The sequence below is a fragment of the Peromyscus maniculatus genome, chromosome 11 (assembly GCF_049852395.1).
Source record: "Peromyscus maniculatus bairdii isolate BWxNUB_F1_BW_parent chromosome 11, HU_Pman_BW_mat_3.1, whole genome shotgun sequence".
Taxonomy (NCBI): Eukaryota; Metazoa; Chordata; class Mammalia; order Rodentia; family Cricetidae; genus Peromyscus; species Peromyscus maniculatus.
In genome coordinates this window covers 42,546,646-42,560,986 of record NC_134862.1, presented here as the reverse complement: position 1 = coordinate 42,560,986, position 14,341 = coordinate 42,546,646, and the positions used below count along the sequence as shown (strand labels likewise).

General features: G+C 44.5%; 1 protein-coding gene across 5 annotated transcripts in view; it reads left to right on the top strand.

Annotated features, from left to right (window-relative positions):
* The window catches only part of Mdm4 (MDM4 regulator of p53), a 41,895-nt gene extending 33,238 nt beyond the window's left edge, over window positions 1–8,657 (top strand). For 4 of the 5 annotated variants that reach the window (XM_006993234.4, XM_006993235.4, XM_015986718.3 and 1 more), the window contains exon 11: window positions 1,750–8,657. In XM_006993234.4, coding sequence (XP_006993296.1) covers window positions 1,750–2,319 — 570 coding nt within the window. In that variant the 3' untranslated portion in view covers window positions 2,320–8,657. The remainder of the gene's footprint in view (window positions 1–1,749) is intronic. The other variant, XR_013043250.1, reaches the window with a different exon arrangement.
* The last annotated feature ends 5,684 nt before the right edge of the window (window positions 8,658–14,341 follow it).

The window sequence follows — 14,341 nt, the reverse complement described above, 5'->3', positions numbered from 1 at the left end:
TTTTTTTTTTTTTTTTTTAGATTTATTTACTCGGTTTATTAATTTTTATTTTATATATGTATGTGTTTTGTCTTTCTGTATATATGTATACCACATGAGTGCTTAGTACCTCTGGAAGTCAGAAGAGGGCATTGGTTCCCTTGGAACTGGAGTTACAGATAGTTGCTAACCACCATGTGGGTACTGGGACTTAAGCCCTGTCCTCTTGAAGAACAAGTGTATTTTGTTTTGTTTTTCAAGACAGGGTTTCTCTGTGTAACAGCTTTGGCTGTCCTAGAACTAGTTCTGTAGACCAGGCTGGCCTTGAACTCACAGAGATCAGCCTGCCTCTGCCTCCCAAGTGCTGGGATAAAAGGCATGTATTACCACGCTTGACTGAACAAATGTTCTTAACTGCTGAGACATTTCTTCAGCCCCAGTTTTTATTTTTACTTTTAAAATTTTGCATGTGTTTATTTTGCTCACATGTGTTTCAGTACCCTCATAAGGCCAGAAGAAGGCTTTTTATCCTGATCCCTTCAAGTTGAAGTTACAGTTTTGAGTTGCCCTACTAGGTGCTGGGAACTGAACTCAGGTCTTTTGCAATAATAGCAAGTGCTCCTAACTGGTGAGCCATCTCTCCAGCTCTTTTGATGTTTGTTTGTTTTGTTAGTTTTTTGAGACTGGGTTTCTCTCTACAGCCCCGGGTGTCCTAGAACTCATAGATCTTCCTATCTCTGCCTTTCAAGTGCTGGGATTAAAGGTGTGCACCACTACACCTGACTTTTTTAAGATTTATTTTTATTTTCTGTGTATGTCTGTGTACCACTTGTGTGTCTGTTGTTCTTGGAGGCCAAAAGAGGGTGTTGGATCCCATGGAACTAACATTACAGGGAATTGTGAGCTGCCGTGTAGGTACCAGGAGCCAAAACTGACTCCTGGAAAAACAACCAGTGTTCTTAATCACTGAGCCATCTTTCCAGCCCTTTGTAAGTTTTATTTTTTATTTTTTATTTTTTTTTTGGTTTTTCGAGACAGGGTTTCTCTGTGTAGCTTTGCGCCTTTCCTGGGACTCACTTGGTAGTCCAGGCTGGCCTCGAACTCACAGAGATCCACCTGGCTCTGCCTCCCGAGTGCTGGGATTAAAGGCGTGCGCCACCACCGCCCGGCTGTAAGTTTTATTTTTTAGCCACTGGTCAGACAAGGAATAAATTGTGAATGGAAAAGTGACCTGAAAGAAGGCAAGTAAAAGAAATATAAATGTCATCCAACCTGGCTAGTCCAAAATAATGAACTTTTTAAAAAGATAACTATACCAAATTTAGATCTGAAAAGAGTTGTGGCATTATCAGTGTAAAACTTGCAAAGATTTGCTGGGCAGTGGTGACACACGCCTTAATCCCAACACTCTGAAGGTAGAGGCAGGAGGATCTCTGTGAGTTTGAGGCCAGCCTGATCTACAGTGTGAGATCCAGGACAGGCACCAAAATGACATAGAGAAACCCTGTCTCGAAAAAACCGAATAACAAACAAACAAACAAAAAACCACCAAACCTTGGAAAGATCCTCTTTCCTGTGAGTATAGAATTTGTTCAGGTCTCAGGTTGGATCACTGATATGGGATGTCTAAAGAAATACTTAGTGAAATGAGAATTGGATTTTGGCCTATCTTCCTGTTTTTTTTGGTGTTACTGGGAGGGGGTCAGTGAACCCATTTTCTTAGCATCTTTTTTATCACTGTTTTGATTGGCTTCACTTAACCTCTTGTAGGATGAGTGGCAGTGTACGGAGTGCAAGAAGTTTAATTCTCCAAGCAAGAGGTACTGTTTTCGTTGCTGGGCCTTGCGGAAGGATTGGTATTCAGATTGTTCTAAATTAACTCATTCTCTCTCCACATCTAATATTACTGCCATACCTGAAAAGAAAGAGAATGAAGGAATTGATGTCCCCGATTGTCGGAGAACCATTTCAGCTCCAGTTGTTAGGCCTAAAGATGTATATTTAAAGGAAGAAAATACCAAGTTTGCCCCTTGTAACTCAGTGGAATTTTTGGATTTGGCTCATAGTTCTGAAAGCCAAGAGACCATCTCAAGCACGAGAGAGCAAGCAGATATCCTTTCCGAGCAGAAAACGGATACCGAGACTCTGGAAGATTGTCAAAATATCTTGAAGCCGTGCAGCTTATGTGAAAAAAGGCCTCGGGATGGGAACATTATTCATGGGCGGACAGGCCATCTGACAACTTGTTTCCCCTGTGCCAGAAGACTAAAGAAGGCTGGGGCTCTATGTCCTGCTTGTAAGAAAGAGATTCAGTTGGTTATTAAAGTGTTTATAGCATAGCTGAATCATTTGCAGAGAAATACTAGGACCAGGTCATTGCTTAAAAATCAGTATTCTTAGAGGTAGGAGCAAAAGATCGCCAATTTTGATGCCAGTCTGAGCCATATAGTGAGACCTTGTTTTTCAAAGCATCAGTATTGAGCATTTTTTATGTGTGACCCATTGTATGTGTTTGTTTATATTAACAATATAAATATAAACATAGCATATATGGAATTTCAGAAGGTCAGTTTGAGGGTTTCATTAACATGACAAGATAGGTACATCACTGTGTTCTCCTAAATCTCAAATCTGAGAGGGAATAATATCAATAGAAACATAACAATGCATTTTTTTATTCACTTGGCAAATTATTGCAAGAGCATAACATTAGTTGACTTGTTTCTCTACCCTGCTGTTATGTAATGTTCTTGGGGCATCAAAATCTAAGGTAATTATTAGAAAAATACTAGGGCCAACACTGAAGAAACAAATTGATTAGTTACTCATTGTGTAGCCAAGGACGACCTTCAGCTCCTGATTCCCCCTTCGTTTCTATCTACGTGCTATGCTTACAGGCTGTCCTACTATGCCCAGCTGAAATCTCTCAGTTTTAGATCAAATGAATAACAGGAGTGTACATCTCTGCACAGCCTTCTCAAAGAGAAGGTACAGATTTTGTAGTCAGCACTTTGTGTTTGTCTCCTGGAAGCTGGCCAGATATTTTTGTACTCAGTCTCTAGAGTTGTTCACACTCTGAGGCAATGGCCTATGGTAGGGTTTGAACAAGTGGAGAGAAGAGACAGTGTAGCATCTGTGAAAAGGAGGGAAACAAATTGATCTTTAATTCTGCTTAGTCATTTTAGACCACATCAATTTAGTATAATACCAGTATACAAACTGAAGTTCTTCAGACTGAAGCCCTTATACTTATCTGTGTCTACTGAGTCTGTCTGTGTCTTGGTGTTTCCCCAGCAATATAAGTAAATCATTTTAAAGACCAAGTCTCTAGAACTATTGAACTCTGCTGTCTCAGCCTTGCCTATGGCTCCTGCTCTTAGAAATGGGAAGATACATGGTATCTAATCCCATGATGGCCCTGCTGGACCAGGCCCATTGGGGCTTCTGTAATTACTACTAAAGGGAGATATGTTAGCATGTGTACATTCTTGCATTGACCTTAAGTTCCTGTCTGCCCCCCTGCTCTACTAGTAGACCTGACCCCACCAAATGCCCATTGGGTTAGTTGTTGTAGTTACTCTTCAGCTGCTGTGACAAAAACCATGACCAAAGCAAAATATAAAAAAGCATTTAATTGGGCTTGCCTTTTGAGAGGGTTAGAGTCCATGATGGCAGAACAGCTGAGCTCACATCTTGGTCTGCAAGTAGGCAGAGAAAGAACCCTGGGAAACCCCACAATTTGCCCCACAGTGCCATACTTCCTCCAACAAGGCTACACCTTGTAATTCTTCCCAAACAGTTCCACTAACTGGGGGCCAAGTATTCAATGGCCTATGGTGGCCATTCTCATGTAAACTGCCACATTCCACTCCCTAGCCTCCATAGGCTTTGGCCATCTTATGATGCAAAATGCATTTAGCCCAACTTCAAAAATCCTCATAGTCTTTTAGTTTTGACATAATTTAAAAGTCAAGTCAGAGTCTTGTGAAACCACAATCAAAAGCAAATTATATTCGTATAATACACAATGGCCCAGAATGTACATCACTATTCTGAAGAGTTGTATTCCTGGAATAGTGAGGAATTATGGACCAAAGCAAGACTGAAACCCAGCAGAGCAAATTCCAAATCCTGTACCTTCGTGTCTGGTGTCAAAGAGCGTAGAGAAAGCCACCACCCTTCTTGCTTTGCTGACTGCAACATACTTTCTCTGCTTCCCTTTCTTGTGTGCAGATAATCTCCTTGGCAGATAATCATGGCTCTGATACCTCTACATTGACGGGCTCCTCCCTGGGTGGCCTCAGTGGTCTGAACTGTGGAGGAAGGTTCCACAGCCCCTACTCATGTACCCAGGAGTCTAAAGCAGAGGACACTGCCAGGTTCTGCTGCCTGTAAGAAGGAGCCTGGCCGCCTTGACTCACACTTGCAGCAATTGTACTTGGTTGTTGCATTTTAGGAGCTGGAACTTCCTTGGGCCTTTTCCCTTCACAGTTTGGAAGCTTAACTTAATTCGGCTATTTGGAAGTCTCTGTCAAAGAAATTAGTCTATTACTTTTCACTTTAAGCTTAGACAGATTCTTAGGACAAGGGCAGAAGAAGGCAGCCACATTCTTTGCCAAAACATCCCAAGAATAGTCTGTCCCAGTTGCTAATAATGGCTATCCGCTGAAGCCTCTTGATCTCAGCTTCCACAGACCACATAGCTTTTACACTACTGTCTTCCAGGCTTTAACCATTTTCTTAGTCCAAAGTCCCAGTCTTCCACATTCCTCCAAAAAGCCACGCGGTCAGGTCTTTCACAGCAGTGGCCCACTTCCTGGTACCAACTGGTGTCTTGGCTACTCTTCAGTCGCTGTGATAGAACACTCCAAGGCAAAGTATAGAAGAAAGCATTTATTGGGTTTATGGTTTCAGAGGGTTAGTTCATGATGGCAGCAGCATCTGAGAGCTTCACAGCTTCATCTGCAAGTAGGAGGCAGAGGAGAACCCTGAGAATGGCACAGACTTTTGAAACCTCAAAGCCTTCGCCTGTGGCACACCTCTCCCAACAAGGCCTTCCCAAATAGTTCCTCCAACTGGGGACTGAAAACCAAACAGCCTGTGGAGGCCATTCTCATTCAGACCACCAGTTGGCAAAGGAGCGCTTTCCTAGCCGGATCCTGACATTCTTCCCAGTTGATAATTTCACTAGGTGGAGCAAACTTAGTAGGATTTTCCTTTCCTTGGTGGCCAAGTCCTTGCTAGTCCAGAGCTTCTGCCAGTATTAACAATCCTGTAACTCCTGTTTGCCTTGATGTGCAGGCTCTTTGAGAGACTGATAATAACAGACATCTTTATCCACATCTCCATGGTGGTGACAGGAACAGGAGCGTAAAGGTGATCACAGATGTCATCAGTCACAACCCCTGCTTCAGAACAGGCTATGATGTATCCAACCCTGGACTCCAGTCATTTCCTAGGCAGGACTTTGATCTCCTCCTGAGTGGAATTGGGTCTTTAAGATTTTCAATTCTAAGCACTGTATTCAAAATAGAATGTGTTAAAGGAAGTCATTTTACTCCATTCTGATGCTCCTCTTTTGGGGCAGGGTCTTGCTGTTTAGCTATGACTGGCCCGGGCCTCACCCTATATCTCAGGCTGGCCCCAACCTTGCAGTGATCTTCCTGCTTTTGCCTCTCGAGTGCTGGGGTTATAGGCATGTGCTGGCTAAATTTCTTACTTGGGTTGTCATTTAAATTAGTATTTGTGATCATGCTATTTTTGACAGGAAGTGCAGAGCAGAGATGATAGGTTGTTAGAACAGTCTCCTCACTGTGACTATATTCCTTACCCAGGACTTCGTGGTTGTTGGTATGCTTCTGTATTTACTACTTTGTCAGACTAGAAGTTGAGACCACGCTTTCACACAGGCGGTACTGCCTCCCTGGCCCCTCTAGGATGCCCTAGATTTCCCAGTGAGGGCTGCTACTGGTGGATCAGAGCAGCCAGCCCAGCCTCCTAACTGCCACAGAATTGTGTAATAGCACATTTTACTGCCAAGCATTTATGATTGTGTGAGATATATATATATATATTCATTATTTATGTATATTTAGATGTGATACTTTGTATGGTTTGGAAGAATTTATTCTGAAAGCCAGAATTGCTTGTAACATTTGTATGTCAGTTCAATGTAATGGTTCCCTTGAAAAGTCACGATTGTGAAATTGGTGAATGTTCCCAGTCCCCTAATGTTACCCGTTTGGTTCTCGTTAGACAGGAAGACACTTTTCGGCATAGCTGTCTGGCAGTGTTTTTGTTTGTTTGGTTCTATTCCTATGATGTTCTGTGAACTTACCTAACGTGGCTTTAGATACTGTGACTGTTGTTTTTCCTTTTAGCCTAAATTGTTGCGGAAGCCTAAAGACTATTTTCTGATGCCTCCAACTATTCATGTATATGTATAATATCTAGATTGATGCTACCCTTTGCTAAAAAATCTTTAGATAAAGAATTAGCTGTTTAGAATCTGCACTAAAAAGATAAACCCGGAAGCTGTCCTCTGTGCCAAAAGTCAAGTGTACAATGTTTACAGAAGGGTGGAGTTTTGCACTGCCATAGGGAATGGTGAGGTTCTATCACCAGATTCCTTAGATTTATGAGTAGATAGCTGCAGTGAAGCTTATGAGAGGAGGAACTAGTGAGCCCTCTTAGGCTGAACTGGAACTGAGTATCTGAGACCCATGGTTAAAGTGACTCCCTAGCCCTAGCTTGGGAGTAGTTTCCTGTCTGTTTGGAGATGTTCTTCCTGTCGACAGCACTTGGTTGTCTGCAGTTATGTGCTTCCTTTAGGGGAGCTGCCAGCTCTCCCTCCTGTGGGAGAATGTCTTCTAGGCATTTTGAGATCTTTTGATGTAATAAATGTGCAATCCCAAGTCATGCCATTATTGGTAAAGAAACTTACTATAAATTATTTCTATCTTCCCTCAGTAGCTTTTTTTTTTTTTTTTTGAAGAGACGGGGTCTCGTTGTGTAGCCCTTGGTTGACTTAGAACTTGCTTTGTAGACCAGGCTGTCCTTAAACTCACAGAGAAGTGCCTGTCTCTGCCTTCTGAGTGCTCAGCCTAAAGGCGTGCGGCCCCCCCCCCCATCCTCAGTAGGCTTTTGAATGACCCGTGTTACAGAGACCTTTCTCACATCCACGGGGCTGCTTTCCCTGCTTGTCTGTGTTTGCATAGGCCCTCCAGTCCCTTTTAGGAGTGCACCACGGCCAGGAGAACTCCCCATTTCTTCAAGTGAAGTCAGATAAGCTCAAAGGGCAAGCCGTGCTGCCAGGACAGTCCCTTCAGTGGTTTTAGAGTTGGGCAATGTGTTCCTGAGGATCAGCCTTGTGTTGTGACCTTGAGGGCCAAGCTGAGCATTTCATTTGTTACCCGAAGGCGTTTGGTATTTTTAAACAGCAAGTACTTGGATGTGTGTAGTCATATCCCCCTCCCCCTTTATTGTTGCTCTTATGCTCTCCTAGTTTGAAGGTAGCTGGGTTTGGACACTGCCTTTATGCCAGAGACCCCCGGTCACTCTGGGTGGTGAGACCTGCATTGTACTTATATACAGTCCTTCTTCAGCCAGTCCCGAGCAATGCTGTCTTTGCAGAGGGCCATGAGCTCAGTCAGGAGGGAAGGCTGGGAGGTCAGAGCCGTCCGTCATTGGCTTCCTTGGTGTGAATGATGGGTTGGTGACTAGGTCACGGTTATTTGCCTGAGCACTGAGGAATTGAGGTCAGTCTTCCCTCGTCATGCCCATTTGTTTCCTCCATAGTCTTCAGTCCCTTTCTGTAAGAACACCACCCACCCCATTAAGACAACAATAGAAAATGCAATGTTCTTGGTCTTCTCAGCACTTGGCATAGTAGAAGTTTCAATCAGTGTCTGAACAAGACTGTCTGTAGCTTGTTGTGAATTGGTACCTCTTGGGTGAAGAAAGATTATACCCCAGCAGTTTCTAGCCTAGTCTGGAAGTTGTGAGCTGCCATTTTTCTCAACCTCTAAAACCAACATACACACCCACCCCTTTCTACCTCAGTTTGTTGTGAAGACTCCTGGGGAGCAATTCTTACAAACTTACTGCCTTGAAGAAGATGGGATAAGCTAGTAGTCTTGGTGGACTGACTGTACTCTGAGGTCTGTATCGAGACTCCCTGTGTTCTGGAAATGTGTGCAGTTCTCTTTGCCTGCTTAGCAGGGCCTGTGTTGCTTGCTGTACGTCCTTTGCCCACATGCCTGTCCTTTCCTTGACACCAGGCCCTTGATTAGGAAGCATTGTCTCCAGATGCTTTGAGAAGTGCCTGTAGATTTTGATAGCACGCTCTATCCTCATAGAACTCCCTCGCCGTGCGTGGGCTTGCTGTATGGCAATTCTTTCTGCATGCACTTGAGTAGGTGGTGTGAGATGCTCTGCTGGCGTGCAGAAACAAGTAGTTCCTGGCACCCCAGTCGGGTAGTGGCCAGTATAGTAGCAAATGGGGGGTGATACATTGAGAAGAATGGCAGCTTACTAATGAGAGGGAAGTGTGTCCGTGTGTCCTTGTGTAACTTTACAGTACCACCGAGTTAATAGCCCTGTACCGGGGTGTTCGCACTGTGTAATGCTTCAGAGGCCTTTTGATCCTGTGTTTGTGTGATTAAACAGTTTTCATTTCACTGTGTGTCGTCATTATTGGAAATAATGTAATTTTGTTTGTGTACAGCTAACCCATTTTCTGTTATCTTTGGCATGATTTGGGGGAACCGATTAGTCAGTAGCGCTTCCCCCCAAGTTGCCTATTAGAGTAATTGTATTCATTTCTGCTTCCCACTTATGAAACTCAAAATTTGCAGAATATTAAATATGGAGCTTACTATGTCTTAACATATTTGTCCCTAGCATCTGCTGAGTGTCCAGCAGCAGTTCTTGGAGATTTGGAGATTAGAGTTCTTGGAAGACTAATGAAATTTATGGAAGCTCTTTATACATAATGTGTTTGTTTATATAATTTATTTATTGAGACAAGGTTTCGTTATATAGCCCCGGCTGGTCTGGAACTTGCTATGTATCTGGCCTCCAACTCACAGAGATCTGCTTCCCTCCGCCTCTGAAGTGCTGGGATGAAAGGTATGTGCCACCCTGTCTGATGTATATATTTTATATTGAATCTCAGGACGGTCTTAAAGCTATTGGTCCATGATCCTCATATTCTGCTCTTTGGCGGGATAGCTTGATATTGCATATACTATTTAAGAGACTGGGGGCTGGAGAGATGGCTCAGAGGTTAAGAGCACTGATTGCTCTTCCAGAGGTCCTGAGTTCAATTCCCAGCACCCACATGGTGGCTCACAACCATCTGTAATGAGATCTGGCACTCTCTCCTGTATACATAATAAATAAATTTAAAAAAAAAAAAAAAAGAGACTGTTTACCTGAATACCTAAATACCACTAAATTTGGTTCTGAGCCTTTGGTGAGGTTGGGCTGCCGTGTAATTGATACAGATTGTGTATGGCACTACTTTGGGCACTGTTCATATACTGCCACATAGTATTGTCTCAGTGTGTGCAGCCTCCACTTGTGAGACCCTGGGGATGAGGCAGTGTGCTGCTAGAAATGTCAGGGATGACCACGCCTTTAGGATGGCAACAGCCAGAGGAGCCATAGAGACAGCTCTGACCAGTTGTCTCTGCAGCTGTCTCACACTTGTGATCTCCTTAAGGTGGGCTTTTTATGTTACTGGTTTGGGGTGGAAGGTCTGCTTATGTAGCCCAGACTAGCCTTGAACTTGTGATCCTCCTGCCTCAACTTCAAGTCCTGGGGTTGCAGGTATGCACTGCCGTTTATGTTACTTTGTGATACAATCCAGCGGCTGTGTCTAACATTTTGTTTACTGAGCTTTTACACCTGCCCTGTTTGAGCTGATGGTGCTGAAGATGGAAGATTTGTGCCCTTGATGCAGGAGAGAAGGTAAGCTGAGCCTAGTGCTGGGCTTGCAAGACTTGTTAGATTTGAAGTCAGTGTTTCCTCCCCACCCGTCCTCCTGGATTTGCAAAACACAACCTATACATGAATAAAAAGAGGGAAATTTAATGGTACCACTACATAGAGCATGAGAGTATAGGGGTAATCTTACCGTGCATGCTCTCAACCATGAATTCATGGTTAATTCATCCTTTTCAAAATATATGTATCCAGTAAATACTAAATGTACTGTGAACATAATAATGACTAAGGAAGCTGCCTTCAAGTTAGCTGGTGTTTAAGGGCAAACTAGGATGTGAGGTAAATTCCATGTGGACCTAGGAGGCAGCAGTGAAAGATTGGGAGGTGGAAAACGTGTTGGGAGCCTGCAGGAGGTGGAGCAAGGGCACTGGAGTGCTGCGGGGCAGAGGTGATGGGCCACTGGAGTCCAAAGTTTTCTCCGGTCCCACTCGGCTCCGTGGTCCCATAGCTGCTTATAAAATAATCATTCACATGCTTAATATTTACAAACTGTATGGCCTATGGCAGGCCTCTTGCTGGCTAGCTCTTGTATCTTAAATTAACCCATTTCTATTAATCTGTGTTTTGCCACATGTTCCATGACTTTATTAGTCTGCTGGCATGTTGCTCCTTGGATGGCAGGCTGGCATCGCTCCAGACCCCGCCTTTCTCTTTCCTATCTCTGTCCTTGGATTTCCTTCTTGCCTCTAAGCTGTCTTGCCATAGGCTAAAGCAGCTTATTTATTAACCAATGGGAACAACATATATTCACAGTGTACAGAAAGACCATCCTTCAGCAGGCCATGCTAGGAAGTTTGAATCTTCTATATCCTAAAGACCGTCTGTGAAAGGGTCTTAAACAGACATGTTTGCACTTACAAGTACATTGCTCAGTAGACAAGTGCTGTAGAGCAGAAGCAGGGACCATGGGCTGTGAAAGTCTGGAGCAGGAAATGGTGTCACTCCCAAGACGTGGCAGTGGAAAGAAGAACATGGAACAACCACTTGGTGTCTGTCGTCCATGAGGTGCTGAAAGTGTAAAGACATTAGATGTGTGTCCAAGGCACTGAGCTGCAGTCAGTGAGGGGACGAGACAAACAGCAAAAGAGTGGTTGGCTTTGGGGAAGGCTGTGGGAAACACAGCAAGCTGGGGAATGGGTGGAGTGAGCAAAGGGAGAGTCTGCTGCTGCTGGGGCGGTGGGTGCCACTGAGCAGAGTGAACGGGAGGAAAGCCGGGGTGGTGGCACATGCTCTAATCGTAGCTCCTGGGAACAGAAGCAGGCAGATCTCTGTATTTGAGGCCAGCTTGAAACATAGTTCCAGGCCAGTGAGGGTTACATAGTGAAACCCTATCTCAAGAATAAATAAATAAACATAAATGAGGGTGAATAAAAAACCTAGGTCCACACCTGGTACATACCTTTGATATCAGCACTTGGGAAACAGACCGGAGGACTGCAAATTGAAGGCCATTGTGGGCTACATGGGGAGACCAGCAGTAACTATGAACAAAAGAAGAGGTTTTGGTGGTATTGAGAGGAAAAAATAGGCGCTAAAGAGATGGCTCAGGGGCTCACAGTACATACTTCCCTTCCAGAGGCCCTGCGTTTGGGTCTCAGCACTCAGGTAAGGTGACTTACAACTTCCTGTAACTCCAGCTCCAGGGATCCAATGTCTCTGGCCTCCATGAGCACTTGCACGTAATTCAAGATAGTCTTAAAAAATAAAAAGGAGTAGATGAGTTCCAGGAGTGTTGGTTTTGCTCATATGAGAACATCAGAATGGAATGGAGCTCATGAGGGAGACCAGCTCCCACTTTTTCCCCCCAGGATACTCTTGAGAGAGAAGTGAGAAATACTTAGATAGAAATATAGTATAGAGGAGAGAGACAAACACAGGATAGCCTTGGAGGGCCTGGATCAAAGCCCACCAGCCCCTTCTGTCTGTTCTAAAGGGCTTTTAAAGGAATGCCAAGGGCTGGAGCAAAAGACCTTGCCCCAGCACAGCCAAGTGCAGACCATCCCAAACACCTGGTGACCATGCACGTGGGTCAAGCCATCCCCTAATGCAGCCCTGCTGTGTAAAACAAGCTCGGATCTCGCTAGGAAACCTTTGTGCTCCTACAGCTTAGGAGAGACCTGGACTGTGAATGTTGCATGCCTGTGAGTGTCTTGTGTGTGGTGGTGTGCAGTGGGTGTGAACATGCCCTAGTCCTGGTTAGGGAAGCTGGTAGAAATTGTATGGTTACTACTAGGAAAGTCTTACTGAAGCTGCTATATTAGTTTGTTGGTTGTTAGGGGTCAATAGGCCCTTAAGTCTTCTCCAGAAAAGATGTATGAGCTTATATTTCAACAAACTTGGTATTTTATTTCAAGAAACTTGGTACCCCCTCCATCCGTCTGTGAGTCCTGGGCAGGGGTCAGAATCACCTGGAGGGCTGCACCTACAGATTGTTGGGCCCACCCAGAGGCCCCAGGTGCTATAGGTGTCCTCTGCTAGTGACCACCCTGAACTGTCGCTGAAGTCCATGGAAGGCTGAGGGGGGAGACTCAAAAGCATCGTGGGGGACAAAGTGGATTTTTGTTTTGCTTTATGGGACTTGATTTTAGTTAGGTAGATACTCTGTATTTCTGCCACAGAGAACATGTCAGAGGAGCAAGTGCTTGTTTTAGGTTCAGGGCCCAGCGTGTAAAAAGATGTCTTGTAGGATAACGTGACCTTAGCGTGTCTTGACCATCTTAACTTTGCAAGACAAGAAATGATAACAAGCATTACGTGACCCATGGAGCATATCTGACCTCTTCTCAGCCTGGGGCTTTGCCCTTTGAAAAACCCACTAGTGGGCATTAAACAATGCATTTGAGTTGTAGTGGAGGCTTTAAACTTCTACTGCCCTAATGGGATCTTGAAGCTCTGGCAAGTACCCTGCTCAAAACTGGATGAAGCTGCCACTTCCATAGGAGACATATGGAAGATATATGTGTTCAGGGTGTGTGTGTGTGTGTGTGTGTGTGTGCGTGTGTGCGTGAATACACCTGAGGTGTTGTGTAATATTACATTGGTAAATTGTCATATACTGGTTAAGCTTAGGTGGACTCTGGTAGTAAGGAGGCCCACCTTTGTCTCCTGGCCGAGCTGGCCTCTAACTTGTAACGAGGATGGAAAACAGGAAGCACCTAAGAGTCAGTATTATGTTGAGCTGGAGAGATGGCTCAGCTGTCAGCCCTTGATGCTCTTCGGAGGACCTGAGTTCTATTCCCAGGAGTCATGTCCAGTAGCTCACAACTGCCTGTAACTTTGGCTCCAGGGGATCCAACATCTATGGCTTCCTCAGGCACCTGCAATCACATGCACATATGATATACCATCCCTGTACATAGAGTTAACTCTTAAACAGTGCCTGTGTCCTTGGGAATGGCTAAAAAGGAAATTATTTCCAGTCAAGGTCACTGTTTTTAATCTGACAGTATAAAGCTGCCTCCAGTAGGGAGGAAAAGTCAAATGCCCATCTGCTTTGCCTGTAACTCCAGCTCCCACTAGGAACTGCAGCATGGTTCCCTCATGTACCCCATGGGTTCTGCTGGCTGTTTGGAAGACCCTGATGTGCTGATGTTACCTTTTTTTTTTTTTTTTTTTTTTTTTTGGTGTGTGTGTTTGTGTTGTGAGACAGGGTCTCACTATATAGCTTTGACTGTCCAGGAACTGGATGTGTAGACCAGCCTGGTCTTGAACTCATGGAGCTCCACCTGCCTCTGCCTCTGGAGTGCTGGAATCAAAGGTGTGCACCTGCCTCTGATGTTATCTTCTGTTTGCTCTCTTACTTGGATTCCTCCAGTAAGGATGGATGTTGCTGGTGCTGGATTTGATGATCCTTTGCTATCTATCTGCAGCTTCTCTTTGCTATTGGCTGCTTGTAATATAAATATAGATTGTGTGTGTGTATTGCCTCTGTGTATGTCTACATCTCATGCTCATGCATGCACTGCTCATAGGGGCCAAAAGAAGAGCTGGATCTCCTGGAACTGGATTTATGGAAAGTTGTGAATTGCAGTGTCAGTGCTGAAGATCGAATCCAGGTCCTCTAGAAGAGCAGCCAACTTAACCACTGCATGTATGTCTGTGTGAGGGTGCCAGATCCTCTGGAACTGGAGTTACAGACTGTTGTGGGCTGCCATGTGGGTTCTGGGAACTGAACCTGGGTCCTCTGGAAGAGCAGCTGGTGCTCTTAACCATTGAGCCATCTCAGTGCCCCTCTGTTTTTAGTTTTTGTGAGACTGGATCTCTCTACATAGCTCTGACTGTCCAGGAACTCACTATGTAGATCAGGCTGGCCTTAAACTTGGAGATCTGCCTGCCTCTGCCTCCTGAGTGCCTG